The sequence below is a fragment of the Oryza sativa genome, chromosome 8 (assembly GCF_034140825.1).
Source record: "Oryza sativa Japonica Group chromosome 8, ASM3414082v1".
In the NCBI taxonomy this organism is placed as follows: Eukaryota; Viridiplantae; Streptophyta; class Magnoliopsida; order Poales; family Poaceae; genus Oryza; species Oryza sativa.
Genome location: NC_089042.1, coordinates 21,589,229 through 21,607,356, shown reverse-complemented (window position 1 = coordinate 21,607,356; position 18,128 = coordinate 21,589,229). Strand labels below are relative to the sequence as shown.

The window sequence follows — 18,128 nt, the reverse complement described above, 5'->3', positions numbered from 1 at the left end:
ATAAACGAAAAGATGAGCCCTAGAGTATACGAACTACCTTTTTTTTTTACCGATCCATTCTACGAACTATTTACTGTAAATTTGATGTCTTTTTACCCTCGTTGCAACCACTAGACTACGTTCTCTTTCACAACACATTTACTGTTTAAATTACCTTCTTATATCTATCATTCAAGAGTTGTAGGGAAATCCTTTTAATCAATGGCCAGGCCGATTTTTTTGGTAAAGAAATCTATGTCAAAGCGAAACAACTTTGGACTGAACACTGAAACTGTGAACCATTCCAATCATACAGTATTGCACGGCGTCTGAATACATATAAACAGCAAAGACCATCAATCATGCAGCAGAGATTGTCCCAGAGAAGACACGGAATATTCAGATGTAAGCAAAGACCATCACAAAAACAATTGCAACTTGTGCAAAAGAAAAAAAAATGCTGTTGCTTTTGAGGCAGAGATACAGATTTGTTCTTGCCAACTGCCCCCACCACCCAAACAGCGATACTAGTTCATGCACGTCGCTATCGAATCAAGCACAGGAGGAGGAAGAACAGCATCGGCTACTGTGACACAATGACTTTGGACGCTAACAATGGTGGCATCAGACGGCGGCGGTCGGCGTTGGGTCGGCGGCGGCGCCCCAGACGATGTCCTGGAGCGCCGGCCGGAGCTCCTCGCTGCAGAATGAGCGGTACTCGAGCGTGTCGCCGCCGTCCTTCTTGACGTCGACGACGAGGACGGAGGGCGCCACGCTGAAGATGTCGGCGGCCACGGCGAGGCGGCCCTTGGCCCCGCCGCGCTCCGCGCCCTCCAGGCGCACGCCGCGGGCGCCGCTCTTGGTCACCCGCATCCGGCCGCCGCCGCGCGCCGCCACCCCCTCGAGGCGGGAGATCACGCCGCTCGCTGGCTCCCGCGTCGCGAACAGCATGCCACCGTCCCGCCTCCCCTTGGCCGAGTCCCCCTCGAACAGCGGCGAGAGGTCGAACCCCTCCGAGAGTGATATCAGGTGGAACGCGTTCAGCGTCTCCGGCTCGTCCTTCTCGGCCTCCTCCTTAGCCGGAGCAGGATCGGCAAAGGCCGGAGGAAGCTCTATGCTCACAGGCCTGGAGATGGACGTCTTCTTGAACCACGGCGTCTCGACGAGCTGCGCGACGCTGATGCGGGTGGTCGGGTTGGGGTCGAGCAGCCTGGGGATGAGGCGGCGCGCGTCGGTGGACAGCCACGCCGGGCACCGGTAGTCGCCGCGCTGGGCCTTCCGGTACAGGGTGACGATGTTGTCGTCGGGGAACGGGAGGGACCCGGCGAGGAGCACGTAGAGGATGACGCCGCAGGACCAGAGGTCGGCCTTGGCGCCGTCGTAGCCCTTGTCGCGGAGCACCTCGGGCGCGGCGTACCCCGGCGTGCCGCAGAGCGTGTGGAGGAGGCCGTCGGCGCGGGCGTGGTCGGCGAGCGCGCTGAGGCCGAAGTCGACCACCTTGAGGTTCCCGGCCTCGTCGAGCAGCAGGTTCTCCGGCTTGAGGTCGCGGTGGTAGACGCCGCGGGAGTGGCAGAAGTCGACGGCGGAGACGAGCTGCCGGAAGTAGTGCCGCGCGGCGTCCTCCCTGACGCGGCCGAGGCGGACGATGCGGCCGAAGAGCTCCCCGCCGCGGACGAGCTCGAGCGCGAGGTAGATCTTGGAGCGCGTGGCCATCACCTCGTGGAGCTCGACGATGTTGGGGTGGGAGACGCGCTTCATGACGGCGATCTCCCGCTTGATCTGCTCCATCATCCCGGCGCGCACCACCTTCTCCTTCGCCACCACCTTCACCGCCACGCTCCTCCCGGTCCTCAGGTCCCGCGCCACGTGCACCCGCCCGAAGTTGCCGTGGCCGAGCACCCGCCCCATCTCGTACCTCCCCTGCAGCACCGTGCCGCCGCCCTTCTTCCCCTCCCCCTCCTCCGCCGCCGCCGCCATCATCCTCCTCCTCCTCCTCAAGAATCTACCTAACTACTACTAATCTACTACCAAGAGATGGATCTACCCGTCCTCGACGTGCTTCCGGTGGCAGGTGCGGCCGCCGCGCAGCTTGCGCTGGACGGCGGCGTCAGTGCCTCGTGCCCGCCTCATCGCTCCGCATTCCCCTTGCCCCGGACGGCCTCCGGCGTCGGCGTCGTCCTCCTCGTCGTCGTCGTCGCGCGGATGCGGATGCCGAGATGCGATAACTCAGCGTTGGTCTTGCGATGCGCGTGTGGCTCGTGATTTGCCGTTGCCCTCCCGCTGCGCCGCGCGGGTTATATCGGAGGAGGGAGGTGCGCGGTGGCGTAGGGGGGCTAGACTCGTAGGGGCCCTGGGCTGCGGCGCCCTAGGAGGGTAGGACGGTTTCTCCCCGTCTCTGGGCCGTCGGATGCGGATCGGACGGCGGGGGCGGCGGTGTCGCGACGCGCGACGGGCTCTATGATTGAAGGGCGGGGTGGTGGTGGACCGTGTGACGCGAGATGGATGGACGGCCCGATTTGGATCTTAGCGCCACGAGGTGGGGGCATACGGGGAAAACCGTGGTCCGGGCTTATGCAACGGTTGGGCAGGATGATCGCAACGCGTCGTATACTCGTATCTCTCCAAGCGGTTAGCCCATTGTTTTGGCCTTTGCGTCTAGGTGCGGAATCTGTTTCATTTTTCACCGCGTATCAGAATTTTAAAGGAGAAGATTTTTTTTTAATTTGGTTATATGAGGAAAAATTATCTTCTAGCTACCGTTGTTCATACTATTAACTATTGAGATCGATTTTAGAATACCCTGATTTGAATTGTAATAATGATTTTCTCTCTGTACATTTTTAAGGTGATTGATTGCTTGGCAAATTTGGCAGAGAAAAATTGATCATTTATCCTAACGTTTTCGGTTCATCCTTTTTGGTGGAGATGTTGGCATCTCATTTCGTCCTCATCAAACCGCTCTTCCTACATCATCCTAGCTAGCTCACCTCAAGGCGGCAGCAGGTCACGCTGATAAAGAGATATGTACATGATGTTTTGTTTGTTGTTCCTTAACTAAGCTAGAGACATTCACATGCACGCAAGGCGGCAAGGCTTCTGTTAGGTGCCTGCTGGCTGCTAGCGCACAGATGATGGTTTGCAAGTAGGAGCGGAGGCATCGTTTGTTTGCTCGGAGACCCTGGATTCATTGTGTCATTTCGATTTGTTGAAGGTGCAACTTCCAATAAACATCTATCTTAGATACAATCGGTTTTGCTGCGTATTATAACGCATTATAATTGTTTGTTTAAGAAACAAAATACAAATGTATGCGCTCGCAACGCCCTGACACTCACTAGTCCTATGAATATGCACACGCACACCCTACCCCCATTAACGTCTCCAGAAAACTGAACCGGTATATCATGAGATTGACGATGTCACCATGAGTGTCTCGCTATTTATTAACGTCTCCTAAAAACTGAACCGGTATATCATGAGATTGAAGAAGTCACCACGAGTATATCGTTGTCGACGGATACACCACCTACCACCGAAAAAATAATTAACCGTAGTGTCTTGCTATCTATTAACATCTCCGAAAAACTGAACCGGTATATCATGAGATTGACGAACTCACCACGAGTATCTCGCTGTAGATGGATCACGAGTATCTCACTGTCGATGGATAAATACGAGCACTCATGCCAAGTTTAGGACTTAAAACCTGGGTGGTTTGGTTCCACTACAAGAAACCTAGCCAGTTGAGTTACGCTACCTTCGCGCACGATAATTACTAATAAGTAATAATATACTTCTAAATACTATAGATGTTCTCATATATAATTAGATAATGATAATAAAACTTTAACAACATCGTGTTATGTCCAAGTAAAACTCTTCGACCAAGCATTTCCATCCTTGAGCTGACATCGTTTTGGCCTACCATGAGGTTCTTTTAGAAACTCACAACTTAATTCGAAATGCAGCACTGATCGAGTTTGCTCTTATGAGCCGCGTCAAATAATCGTTACCAATTTCAGCTTTGGCTTTTATAGCTACGAGTAACAAGTCGCCGGAGAATTCAACCGGCATTTCCTCTCTGTGATAATGATCGATTAGGATAATGCGATTCGGCTCATCTGTCCCAAGAGTTCGCAAGTCAATCGCTCTCACATATCGAACCGAGCTGCAAGGCTACAAGCCTACCTAGGCATGAGCATCCTGAGCTGGTACGCTCTCACATCAGTAAAACTACAGCGGCAGTCAATGTATAGTACTAGAAGTTGCAGATCGCAGTTGCCGGCTGCCGCGAACTGTACATATTACAAAACCATGTTTTACCCGTGTTCCATGCCTTGAAAATGCAATGACTTTTACCGTGTTTAGTTCCAAACTTTTTTTCAAACTTTTAACTTTTCCATCACATCAAAACTTTTCTACATATATAAACTTCCAACTTTTCCTTCACATCGTTCTAATTTCAACCAAACTTTTAATTTTAGCGTGAACTAAACACACCCTTTCGCCGCCCGCCCGGCCATCGCTACCCTCCAGCTACAGAAATAATGGAGCCGTGAAAATGAGAGAACGAGAGATCGAGAGATATCATCGACGAGAATTTGGTTGCCATGCGGCCGTACGTGTGGTGGTACACGCCCCTACACGGCGCACCGCATCCCTAATCGATCGAGCAACGGCCCAACGGCCAACGGCCAATGCCGCCCTCCCCAACCCGAGCTCTGGATGAGACGCGCTATCTGATCTATCAGCTGCTTTGTCGCGGCTGGCAACGGCGCGCGTGCGGCCAGCGGTTCAGTTTTCTCGCGACCCCGGCCGCTGCCATCGCGCCGGCGACAAGTGTCACGGCGATCGCTGTCGCCACCGCGCGCACGCGCGCGAACGATCGGCGCGCGGGCTGGTTGTGGATGGAGGGGTTAGTTAGCCTCCAAAACGCGACGACGCGCGGGGCCGGGTCGGGTCGCCGTCGCGTCGGGGTCTCCGGAAGGTGAGGCGAGGCTGGCCACGCGTCGATCGTGTATTTTTGCGCCACCGCGCGCGGCGCCGATCGACGACGTCGCACTCGGACACTCGGTGTGCAGTCGTGCGGCGGGTCTTTTAGCTCCTTCTCGCCGTCCTTGTCTCGTCGATTTCCCAGAATCGCAGCGACCGCAGCCTACCACGTTGCGTGCACCGTCATCGGCGGTTCAGCGTGGAGCCGTGGATCGCCCGTGAGGCCGTGAGACCAATCAAGCCAGACGCTCTTGGCCCGTTGCGCACTCGGGTCGGCTGTGTCTGGACTTGGGTGAATTTCGATCGGGCCGTGCGACCGCCTTGGGTGGACCTTGGCAGATGGGCTCTATGTAACGGGCCGTCTGATTTAGAGCCGTCTAGTTGGGCTGGCTGGCCTGGTTTGAATCATTGGACTGCCTCATGTAAATTGTCAGGCGGGATAAGTTCATCTGAGGTCCCTTAACTCGTGAATGAATTCGATTTTGTCCTTCAACCACAAAACCATATACAACTCGCCCCTCAACTGTCAAAACCGGTGCAATATAGGGCCCATGATGGTTTAGATGGCCTTTTTAGCTGACATGACATCTATGTGGCTAATTTGACTCGATCTTCATCAGACGTGGCATTTGACGTAGCACATGAAGCAAAATTTAATAATTTAATAAATAAAATAAAATGGGCGCACATATCAATCTTTATCTTTACCTATTATAAAAGTTTAAGATGTTTTTACCAACTTTCTTCGTACATCGTCTCTAGGCACAGTCCGATTCCCTCCCTGTACGCGAAACGGACAACTCTAGGGTTTGCTATATGGCTTAATTTCAAGGTCGATACGATGCGATTTTGCTCTATATCTTGGAAAAACAGAAAGAGAAGAAAATAAGAATCAAAACCCCTCAATCAATTTTGGATTATATCCGTAGATGCGGACGGATTTCACGGAGGGGACGGTTTCCGGCGGTGTTGGGAAGCTGCGGAATCGGACGGAGGTAGGGAACGACCTTGTAGTACTGGAACCCATGTGACAATGAGAGGAGGAGAAGGGACGCTGATTAGACTTTGTGGTTGCTTGATGGGCTGGATGCGCGCTTGTAGGCCGAGGTGGAAGGGAGGAGAAGTCAGGTTACTGGGCCGGCTCGGCTACGGGCTAAAAAAAGAATGGGCTCAAAATGGCCTAGGGAGAAAGGAGGGTTTACATTTAAATAAATGCTAAAATGACGTTTGTATTATTAAAAATAGCAATGGTGCTCTGAAAATACTGAAAGAAATTTCACATAGTGTAATTACTCCCTCGGGGCTGATAATACTTGTCATTTTAGACAATGTTGAGGTCAAACTTTAGAATATTTGATTATGAATCATTTTTAAAATATATGTCTTTCAAATATGGTGACTACATGTATAGATTAGTCTTAAAAAGTATTTTAGTAAAATCATATATTTGTTAACACTTTTATACATATTATAATAGAAAATAATAGTCAAAGTTGTTTTTTGGAGACCGTGCCCTTGTCTAAAACGATAAGTATTATCAACCTGGAGGGAGTAATCATGGAGAGTTTAATAAAAATTAAATCCAGCTATAGTTTATTTGGAAAATTTTATTTTCCACATTTACCTTGATTCTTATGAACTTTTTTTTTTCTTCAACATAGTATACATGTATAGTTGTGATTTTATATTTTAATTAATTACATAATATAAATATTTCTTAACCTTTTCTTAAATTTCTCATGTTTTTCCCGTTGCAACACACGAGCATTTTTAGTCAAATAATAAAATTAAAAATAGTGGGACCCACATGTCAGTGGGCCTACTTCCTCCCCCTCATCTCCTCCAGGCCTCCACTTCTCTCTCCCATCCCCTTCTCCAGTGCTCTCATCCCCCTCATCCACATGACCACACGGCGAAGGATGGTGGCGTGGCCCACGGCGGCGACGGAGGAGGCAGCCGATGGAGAGAAGCAGAACGTTGAGGGAGGACGACTGCTGCCGCATGCCTCGCTGTCTTGTGACTACTAGACCAAACCATGCCACAAACTGCTCTCGGACCGTGGGAAAGTCGGCTCTCTGCCACTCCTAGCACCCACGCGGGTCCTCCGGTCCATCGTCATCCCAGCCCCTTAAAGTCGGCTCTCTCCCAACCATGATGCCCTCTTCCCCTCGCCTAGCCGCGCCCCCAACCATAATGTTGCTCGCGGACGCTCGGGCTCCTCTTCCCCTCGCCTAGCCGTGCCCCCAACCATAATGCCGCCCGTGGATGCCCACCCAAGCAAGCTCGACAACAACCTCTTCTCCCCATCGGCCGCCTGCGGGCTGCTCACCCTGAGCCGCCTCGTCGCCGGAAGACCCTAGCCCTGCCACATAGAGGCAGAGCTTGCTCCGCCCTCACTTGCTACCAAATCACACCGGAACGCAACCACATCCATCGATCCCAATCAGAGTGGCAGTCGCGCCGGGTTAATACGGGCACGCTCGACCGTTGTTTTCCATGTCGCAAGTGGCCGCTCATCGCAGGACTTGTGTCGTTGAGCTCCACTCTAATAGTCGTTCTCCATCCTTCGTCGCCCCTCTGCCGCCACGGGCCACGCCATCATCCTCCTTGATGAGGACATCATTTCGTCGGATACGCTCATAACTTCACACACGTTCCAATGATAATTCCAAGTCCAAGTCCAGTTCGGCCTCCGGAGACAATACTGACTTCAAATGGACCTAGCGTCTTCATGCCAACTCTGATTTGGGTGATCTTGGACTTCGTGGAAAGCTTATCTCGCTACCTTTCAAACGCATCCACTCTCATGTCCAAATTCATCTCGAGTCAACGGGAATCGCCAAAATAAGACAGTACTGTTGCTAAAACCGAACTTGGGCCTTGGACCTTGTAATAGACTAGCCCCATCTCGGAAGTGTCTCCCTCCACCTCCACGAATTAGCACTTAACCCTAGCTTTATTTTCCTCTACAAATAGCTTTGTACATCCTCAAAAATAATTGGGTTTTGTTTAGTTGAATTTTGCCAAGTGCCATTCACCTTGTCTCTAGTCCTCGCTCGATTAGTCGACGACTGTAGATTCAGAGCCCCCAATAGTTGGTGTGTTGATTTTCCGTGTCGATTAGATCTACCACTTCAATCGCAACTATTTCTTTGTGCTTCATCACCTATTCGCAATATTTAGATTGCATCTTATCTTGTTCTTGCAGTGTTCTCTCGTTTGCATTGCAGGGATCATCAACCGCGCGTCACGGTTGGTACGACATCGTTTGTGGTGTAGCGATTGCACGACGTCCTGGACTTGTTCTGGTTGGTAGCCACGTCGCAAACGTCGCAAACGTCACACTCGATTAAAGCGAGAGTTATCCCCTCACCAGAAGATTGGGCCACGAGAGAGAGCGTCATCAGTTGGTATCAGAGCATCGGTTGCCTGGTGAGGATTTTAGTTTGCAATTTTATTTCATTTACCCATTGTCTACCATATAGCCACACCATTTTTTTTCCATCACCAAACATTAGTTTTGAGCCACGCAATTTCATTCAGTTTTGCTTTATTGAGTTTCTGTCCACTGTCGAGTCGGAGTGCTGGCTTTAGTCCTAGTTTCATCCTGGTTTGAGTTTGCATCTCGGTTGTGCTAGGTTGAAGGAAAAAAAAATAGCAGATCGATCCATTCATGATTTGGTTTGTTGCTTGCGCAAGGAATTATAGAGATCTGTTTCCTCTAAATTTTGAGTCGGTTTCCATTTAGTTGGGGAATATCTGTATTGTTTTCCTCCTGTTGTGCGCAACACAGAAACTGAGTGGGTCCCGTGTTATCTCGTGCATGCAAATGCAAGTCCGGTTTTCTTGCATTTCAGTTTCTTTGTTTCGGTAGTTAATCTCCCTAATTACCTTGGTGTGTTTCCTTTTGTTTAGCCATGCATGCAAGTTCCATACATGCACGTGAACTCCTCTTACAGTAATAGCTAGCAGCTGCTTGTATTTGTGCATGCGCGCACGCACTTGCCACTTGTTAAAGAAAAAAAAAAGGAAAAAAAGAAAAAGGTATCAGAGGTGCAAAAAAAAAGAAGAAAAAAAAGAGCCGCACCAAAAAAATCAGAAAAGGGAAAAAATTAAAAAAATAAAAGAGAAGAAAAAAAATCAGAAAAAGAAAGTGTGATATTTTTTTTGTTGGAATCTTGGAGAGAGAGTTGCTTGTTATAGCTAGTTGTGTTTTGTCCGAGTATGATCATTTGCTTGGTTAAGCTAGGATTGAGTCTAGGCTAGACCAGTAATTTTGACTAGTACTTTGGACTATTATTCAATTTTCGTATTTCTGTTTGATTTTTGCTATTCCTTGTGATATAGTAAAGCCTACCAAGATCCACATACTACTAACCTTTACAGGTCCGGTTTTGCAATCGCTCCACTCATCAAGCGTGTCATTGTGCCACGAAACAGCCATGGTGATTGACCTGTTTTGCATTCTTTGAGAATATTATAAGAATTTGGTATATGCTTTAGTGTTGAGTGCCTTCAAAAGCTCCACATATCTATATATTGTTAGGAACTGACACTTTCTTGTGAGTTTCTTTTGCTTGCTAACGATGTCAGGTACAAGTTCCGACGAACCAACACTGGAGAATCTAGCGCATAAACTGAAGGGCATGGAAAATTGGTATGAAGAGTTGATGCGTAATAGTAAATCATACAATGAAAGCACAGATAAACATTTAAAAACCTTAAGTGAAAGCCTGGTGAAAGTAGTGGATCAAATTGAGCAAATGAATCAATCACATAAACAATTAACTGAAAATATTCAGAATATGAATATTGGACATGAAAATATTGTGCGACACATTGGTTTACTTGAGGCTGCAGGTGAAGAAGGTGCAGGTGCCACTGCTCATCGACACCAAAGATATGACGATGAAGACGAAGAGCAATCTGTTGCTGACGATGAGGAGGAAGACGAGAGTGTTGGAAATAGAAGACGACGTCGAGTTAGGGATAAAGATGATCCTTTATCTAAGGTAAAATTTACTAAGCCTTCTTTTGATGGTAAGTTTGAGCCTTCTGTTTATCTAGACTGGGAGCTAGCTGTTGAGCAAAAATTCTCTTGCTATGATTTTCCTGATAATAAGAAAGTTAAAGCTGCCAGTAGTGAATTTACCTCCTTTACATCTCTATGGTGGAATGATATATGTGGTAGAGGACTTAGACCTAGAACATGGGATGATATAAAACGTACAATGAGGTCTAGATTTGTTCCTTCTTACTATGCTCGTGACATGTTAAATAAACTGCATCTTTTAAGACAAGGTTCCAATTCTGTAGAAACATACTATCAAGAGATGATGATTGCTTTGTCACGATGTGATTTGCAAGAAACTGAGGATGCTAGAATTTCTAGGTTCTATGGAGGTCTTAATAGAGAGATTCGGGATATTCTTGAATATAAAGAATACAATACCATGAATAGATTATTCCATTTTGCTTGCAAAGCTGAAAGAGAAGTGCAGAGACGCAACAAGCATAGGAGTTCTTTTGCAGGTGCTACTTTCACACGACAGTCAACACCACGTCAATCTACTACTGCCGTTCGTCCACCTACCTCCACGCCACCTACCTCCACGCCATCCCATGCTCAAGAACCAAGCAAAAACGCTTCAGTTCAGACTCCAACCAAGAGTGCAACTTCGGTAGCTTCCACTGGACGTACCCGTGATATTACATGTCATAGGTGCCATGGCATTGGACACATTGCCCGCAACTGTCCAAATCAGCGAGCTCTATTTGTGAATGATGATGGTGAGTATACTTCTGCTAGTGATTGTGATGATGAATATGCTTTAGCTGCCACTGACCATGCAGGAGGACAAGATAACGATGACATCGAGGAAGTCCATTTGCATCCAGAGTCGCTAGATCAGTATCCTAGCCTAATTGTCAAGCTAGCACTTAGTGCTAAAGAGAAGTGTGAAGAGCAAAACCAACGCCACAATTTGTTCCAAAGCAAAGTTCTTGTGAAAGGCCATACCATCAAAATGATTATTGATAGCGGGAGTTGCAACAATTTAGCAAGTAAAGAGATGGTCAAGAATCTTGGCTTGACTACCTATCCACATCCACATCCGTATTATATTCAGTGGTTTAATACATGTGGTAAGATGAAGGTAACCCGCTTGGTTAAAATACCTTTTTCTATAGGCTCCTACCATGATCAAATTGAATGTGATGTTGTGCATATGCAAGCTTGTTCTGTTATTTTGGGGCGACTATGGCAATATGATAGAGAAGTTGTTTTTGATGGTAGGACTAATACATATAAATTTATGTTCGATGGTAAAAGAGTTGTTTTGCATTCTATGACTCCAGCCGCTGCTTTGAAAGATGATCTTGCAAGACTTGAATGTGAAAAGAAAGTGAAAAGTGATAATCAGATTATTGCTAAACATCTTGCTTCAACTAGTAAAATAGAACCAAGTACCACAAAGAATGAAATTAAGTTGAAGGGTGCTTCGTTGGCTTCTAAATATAATATTTGTGCACTAGATGAGCCAGATTCTTGTTGCTATGCTCTATTTTGCAAAGATCCTATACTCACATTCGCTACTGCTCCTAGTACTTTATATTCTTTGCCACCCACTGTTACTCAGGAATATGAGAATGTTTTTCAAGATGAGATACCTCCAAGGATGGCCACTAGACGAGAGAGTGCACACAATCAAAAAGATGGGATTGAGTCGAGGACGACTCCAATTCAAGAAGGGGAGGATGATGAGGACATCACTTCGTCGGATACGCTCATAACTTCACACGTTCCAATGATAATTCCAAGTCCAAGTCCAGCTCGGCCTCCGGAGACAGTACTGACTTCAAATGGACCTAGAGTCTTCATGCCAACTCCGATTTGGGTGATCTTGGACTTCGTGGAAAGCTTATCTCGCTACCTTTCAAACACATCCAGTCTCATGTCCAAATTCATCTCGAGTCAACGGGAATCGCCAAAATAAGACAATGCTATTGCTGAAACCGAACTTGGGCCTTGGGCCTTGTAATAGACTAGCCCCATCTCGGAAGTGTCTCCCTCCACCTCCACGAATTAGCACTTAACCCTAGCTTTATTTTCCTCTACAAATAGCTTTGTACATCCTCAAAAATAATTGGGTTTTGTTTAGTTGAATTTTGCCAAGTGCCATTCACCTTGTCTCTAGTCCTCGCTCGATTAGTCGACGACTATAGATTTAGAGCCCCCAATAGTTGGTGTATTGATTTGCCGTGTCGATTAGATCTACCACTTCAATCGTAACTATTTCTTTGTGCTTCATCACCTATTCGCAATATTAAATTGAATCTTATCTTATTCTTGCAGTGTTCTCTCGTTTGCATTGCAGGGATCATCTACCGCGCGTCACGGTTGGTACGATATCGTTTGTGGTGTAGCGATTGCATGGCGTCCTGGACTAGTTCTGGTTGGTAGCCACGTCACAAACGTCACACTCGATTAAAGCGAGAATTATCCCCTCACTAGAAGATCGGGCCACGAGAGAGAGCGTCATCACTCGTTCCCCGTCGTGGGCCACGCCGCTGTCCTCCTCCACATGGCGGGCCACACGCTAAAAATCTATCTTCAAAAGTGCATATTGAACGCAACTTAAGATAACAAAGCTAACCCAACAATCAAGAGAACATGTATAGTTAGGCACTGTTCACTTCTAAATAAGATGTAGGTTTTATCTTAGTTTGCATTATCACGCTATTTAAACGGTTAAACAATACATTTCGTACGAAAACCTTTTAGGCAAAAGTTATTTTAAAATATCAAATAAATCGATTTTTAAGTTTAATAAAATAATTAAAACATAATTAATCACACGCTAAAGATTTTTTTGTTCTGTATGCTTGTACTTAATCTTTTTTTATCTTCAGTAAACTTATAAACGAAAACAGAAGCCTCTACTTTATATAGGTTCAGAGAGATTCATTCGCCGCCTCGGTCGGTATAGGCTGGCTTTATACAGGGCCGCGGTCGCGCCGTCGCGGCCGCACCAGCCACCACAAGCAGCCGTCCTGGGTCACACCCGACCTGTCCCGGCCGACCCCACCGCTGCGAGCTGCGGCGCGCGCAAGCGGGATTTACAGCCACCCACACCACCAAGGCACCAACGCATCCATCCAAACCGCCGCCCGCCGCCGCCCGGCGTCGTCGTCGTCTCCACGCTCCCTCGCCACCGCGCGCCCTCCCGGCCTAGCCCGCCGGGCCCCGCTGCTACCAGAGAGGGCGATGGCGACGGCGAGCGGCGTCTCCACTCCCCTGCAGCTCCCCTCCACGCGGCGGGTGGGCGGCTGCTGCTCCCGCCCCGGCAGCCCGGTACGCTCCTCCTACTTGCAATGCCCACCACCTGTTCGTTCGAATGCCTGTGTGAGGAGAGGTCGTTTTATCTGTGGCTGTTGATGCGCAGGCCCCGGGCAAGAACGCGTTCCCGCGGAGAGCAGCCGGTGGTGCCCCGGCAGGTATGGCCCTGTTTCGGTAGCAGTTTTGTGCTGGTGTTCCCTGGTGCTTTTGGGATTTGGGATGTGTTGTTCGTTCTAAGCATAAATATTTCGAGAGGTGCGGACTGGAGCAGAGTAGCCGACTAGTTAATTCAGTCTTACATATGGGCTCTTGGTTGTAAATGGTAATCTTGGGGTGACAGCTAGAAATTCCATGACCTGGTAGCTCCTGAAACGGCATGCCACAATGTGCGGTCCAGTTAGGTGTTCTCTGCCGGGACTGGATGATATATATCATGGAAGCATGGAATGTTAAAGATGTTATATTAAGTTGTATTTTAGAAGAATAATGGAAACGATTACTTATTAGTGTGTTCATTGGTGTATATCGCAATGAAAACTATTGATTAAATTACTGTCGTGCTTATTTGGCAATACCGTTCAGCACTTTAGATGTTACATTATCATGTTTCACCAGGTACATTTTTTTTGAAGAGAGATTCTGTATATAAAGGACAGAGTTGTCATCAATTTTTACCATTGAAACAAAGCGGAAGGTTGCAAGCAGCAGTTCTGCCTGTTACTCCACCTTTGTTAGATGATGAAGAAAAACGGAAGCAAATGTGTGAAGATTATGGATTCAAACAAATTGGAGAACAGTTGCCAGATAATGTTACTCTTAAAGATGTAATGGATAGTCTGCCTAAAGAGGTATATGAGCTACCAACACCAGCTATGCTGCTGTGGCTTCCTATACACAAATTCCTCTAATGTAAAATTTCTTGTCTGCTAGGTATTTGAAATCGATGATCTAAAATCTTGGACTTCTGTTTTAATATCAGTTACTTCTTATGCTCTTGGTATTTTCTTGATATCAAAAGCTCCCTGGTATCTTCTTCCCTTAGCCTGGGCATGGACTGGTACAGCAGTTACGGGGGTAAGAACCCTCCCCTCCCTTTGTAAGCTTATATAAGTTTGTGTTCCTTTCATGTGCTACATGCTTGCTTGCTGTTTTGTCTATTGTCCACTATTTAATTGATGCCTTTGTAAAGTTCTTTGTCATAGGTCATGATTGTGCCCACAAATCATTTTCGAGGAATAAGCTGGTGGAAGATATTGTTGGAACTCTAGCTTTCTTGCCATTGATATACCCCTATGAACCTTGGAGATTTAAGCATGACAGACATCATGCCAAGACAAACATGTATGTACATACCACCCTATATTATCATCTCCAATATTCTCCAAATCTCAGACAACGCTCTTTCCAGTGCGGTCATGCATTACATTGTAAGAACACTCATGCACTTCATCATGCTTAAATACATATGGGATATGGCATACCAAAACAGTTTTTTACTTGCCGCTTTTTTAATTATAGTTCACATGTCAAGTGTTGAAACAATTGTACAAATAAAACAAACATAACAACATGATCAACATTTTTTTGAGTTATCTGTAAGTCTGTGTTCATATGTATTAAAAGCCATTTGATAATATGAAAAGACTTAAAAACAGTTCCAACCAGGTTGAACTTTGGTCATTCAAATCTTTACCTCCTGCATAACCTCCAGGTTGATAGAAGATACTGCATGGCAACCCGTTTTTTCAAAGGAGTTCAGAACAAATTCCTTACTGAGGAAAGCAATGATATTTGCTTATGGTCCTATCAGGCCATGGATGTCTATTGCTCACTGGTATTTCTTTTTCGAACACCTTTTCATATAACATGGACATCTTCTTTAGGAATTATTTTCCTTCAACTTCTCCAAGCAATATCATTGCTGTTCACTACGATTGCTTGTCAGGTTAATTTGGCACTTTGATCTAAAAAAATTCAGACCAAATGAGCTCCCAAGGGTGAAAATAAGCTTAGCATCTGTGCTAGCGTTCATGGCAATTGGATGGCCACTGATTATTCTCAAATCAGGAATAGCTGGATGGTTCAAGTTCTGGTTCATGCCATGGATGGTTTATCACTTTTGGGTAATATTTCTTATTCTGTCAACATCATTTACTGCTAAGCTTTATATGGTCCAAATTCATGGAAATGTTTAGCTATTAGAGCATATTGGTGCTATATATTGCAAGTAGAAAGTAGAAACTCATGTTAATTGGATAATTAGTCCTTGAATATAATATAGCTCTGACCCATGGAGCCAACCAGATGACAGGCTACTGACCTTTTGTGACACTTATATGCCACTTCTGTGTTGCCCTGTTACCATTTTTTTTCTTAGTTCAAGAGTTTATATATTTTAAGCTTTTGTATTCCCGAAGATATTTGGATTGCTTCAGATCACTACTCTGTGTGCATTATCAACTCCTGGCAATGGATCTGACTCAGTTTTAGTTTTTATTACAGTATTTGGTTACATTACAAGGTAACATTTCGGAGAATAGTGTATCATTGTATTTTTTTTTTGTAGCAGTACGTAAGCAGTCGAGCTACATATTTTCAGATCTTATTATGTTCCTTTCCACTGTTCACAAACTAGCAACAGATATGATTTCATTCTCCACCAATTTACTAGTACATGCTGGTTTACCATTTTTTCTCATGAACCCATGATTTTGGGTCAGAAGCATCCATTCGTCAGTACTAACATGGAATAAACTCGCTTTAAATCACTGTTTAAACTAGCCACAATTTGATATACTTGTTCTGCCAATTTGACAGAGCAAGGGAGCACTTACCTAAACATATAATAATTTTGTTCAAAGTTGTTCGCTTTGCATTGTTGATTAACTTGTATAATGCAAATATTTTTATTTATCCTGTAAGCTGTTCTCTTCAGATGAGCACCTTTACGATGGTACATCACACTGCTCCTCATATACCATTCAAGACATCAGAAGAGTGGAATGCTGCACAGGCACAATTAAACGGCACAGTTCACTGTGACTATCCTCGGTGGTACGCATTTTGTTTTCTTTTACATCTTTCTTTTCTTACATATTATAATATTTTCTATCAAGTTGCTAAGTAATGTTAACCATCTTTAAACAAGCTAGTTTCCATATTAATTTTTGTCACACATGGGACCTATCGGTTATATCAATAAAATAGGTTATTAATCAAAAGATAGATGCTATTACTTTTCAGTTGTTTTAATAGTGCAGATTGATTGGATATTAGCACAGGAAAGCTCTCATGGACTAAAAAGTACTACATAAAATCTCAGAAAAGAGAGATCTACACCCTGATTTGGGTGGGGTCCTAATTATAATGGTATAGATTGATTGGATATTAGAACACTTTTGTATTGAAACTGCATGAAAAACAAAATTATATACTATGTAGAATTATAGCAAATAAAACTTTCACTGGACTATAATCCCAGTAAAAAATTGGGCTAGTTAATATCACATGACAAATCATTGATTTTGCCAATAAAATGACAGCGACAATTCATTTATTGTTTATTTGTATCTTTGAGGATTAAGAAACTTTTCCATCATGTGGTTGTACTGTTTTCCTGGATTGCACATAAGTTTCATATCTTGTAGAATGTGCCACAGGTGCATATAAACCATGTTTTTTTTAATTTAATAGCTCAATTGAGTCTAGTTCTACTCCCATTTAGCACTAGCATAGGATAAATATATTTCAGTAAAGTGCATGTGGTAAATATGGGATATGATGTGAATATTTTGTCATGAAGTGTTCATACGGGTATAAGTGTCAACATTTGTACAACTGGAGCAAGCTGAATCACTGTCTTGGTTTTGTCAAAATTATCTTGGAAACATGCTTCTGTAGAGTTGGATTGTATCTGACTAATGGATTTTTACAGGATAGAGATACTTTGTCATGACATAAATGTACATGTTCCACACCATATTTCTCCAAGAATTCCAAGTTATAACCTTCGTGCTGCCTATGATTCCATAAAACAGAACTGGGGCAAGGTACTTCAATATTTCTCCCATTTTTTTGGGGTGCATTTCACTGGTTTTTTTTTTTGTATAGTTATTTCATTTCTCTTCCCTTGATACCTTCTACTTGCAGTACATCAATGAAGCCAGCTGGAACTGGCGCTTGATGAAGACAATACTGACTAAATGCCATGTTTACGACAAGGATAGATACTATGTTCCCTTTGATGAGGTTGCGCCTGAGGAATCCCAACCAATTAAATTCCTCAAGAAGGTCATGCCAGATTATGCATGATGAAATCAATACTGTTGGCTGGTGTTTGCATAGAGAAACAATCACAATTACTTAGTGAGTCACATCCTAAATTCTAACTAGAACGGCACATGCCCGAAATTTTGACTGCAAATTGCTTTGTTGGATTGTGTTACACGGCTTCAGAGCGGTTGCCAAAAGTTCATTTAGAAGAAAGGCTGTCAGAAGTTATCCTATAAATTTAAAAATAGTGCGCTTCCAAACCAAGCGCCTTTTTCAGTTGTTCGGTACATCAAATATGTATTGTATACCTTGGAGGCTTGGAATATAAATATGGGCACGCTAGTGCTACAGCCATTTGCTACTGATGTACCAGCAACCATTGGTTTGTACCTTGATTAATTCATGACGATGGTCTAATTCTGTTGTCCTCTTTTTGCAAATTCTGCTGAACTAACCATGGTAATTACAATTCAGCATGCACAGTCCTACCTCTACGGCTCTACCACTTATGGTGGGTTACACGATACTTCACCGTGCTTTGTTTATC

At 45.2% G+C, this 18,128-nt stretch overlaps 2 protein-coding genes across 2 annotated transcripts; one reads left to right on the top strand and one right to left on the bottom strand.

Annotated features, from left to right (window-relative positions):
• Positions 1-353: 353 nt before the first annotated feature.
• Positions 354-2,270, bottom strand: LOC4345687 (CBL-interacting protein kinase 6-like). Its single transcript, NM_001422581.1, has one exon. The coding sequence runs from the start codon at positions 1,957-1,959 to the stop codon at positions 604-606; it is 1,356 nt and encodes a 451-aa protein (NP_001409510.1). The 5' UTR covers positions 1,960-2,270; the 3' UTR covers positions 354-603.
• Positions 2,271-12,998: 10,728 nt separating this feature from the next.
• LOC4345686 (omega-6 fatty acid desaturase, chloroplastic) lies at positions 12,999-17,998 on the top strand. The gene is made up of 10 exons (XM_015794767.3): positions 12,999-13,324; positions 13,416-13,467; positions 13,925-14,157; positions 14,240-14,383; positions 14,499-14,650; positions 15,021-15,143; positions 15,255-15,432; positions 16,245-16,363; positions 17,244-17,358; positions 17,459-17,998. The coding sequence occupies exons 1-10, from the start codon at positions 13,238-13,240 to the stop codon at positions 17,618-17,620; spliced, it is 1,365 nt and encodes a 454-aa protein (XP_015650253.1). The 5' UTR covers positions 12,999-13,237; the 3' UTR covers positions 17,621-17,998.
• Positions 17,999-18,128: the final 130 nt, after the last annotated feature.

Bases quoted from the DNA above. Each gene is read 5' to 3' on its own strand.
- LOC4345687 (NM_001422581.1), bottom strand. From the start codon at position 1,959: ATGATGGCGGCGGCGGCGGAGGAGGGGGAGGGGAAGAAGGGCGGCGGC.
- LOC4345686 (XM_015794767.3), top strand. From the start codon at position 13,238: ATGGCGACGGCGAGCGGCGTCTCCACTCCCCTGCAGCTCCCCTCCACG. The intron at 14,384-14,498 runs GTAAGAACCCTC...GCCTTTGTAAAG, and splicing joins CTGGTACAGCAGTTACGGGG to TTCTTTGTCATAGGTCATGA. The intron at 15,433-16,244 runs GTAATATTTCTT...TGTTCTCTTCAG, and splicing joins GGATGGTTTATCACTTTTGG to ATGAGCACCTTTACGATGGT.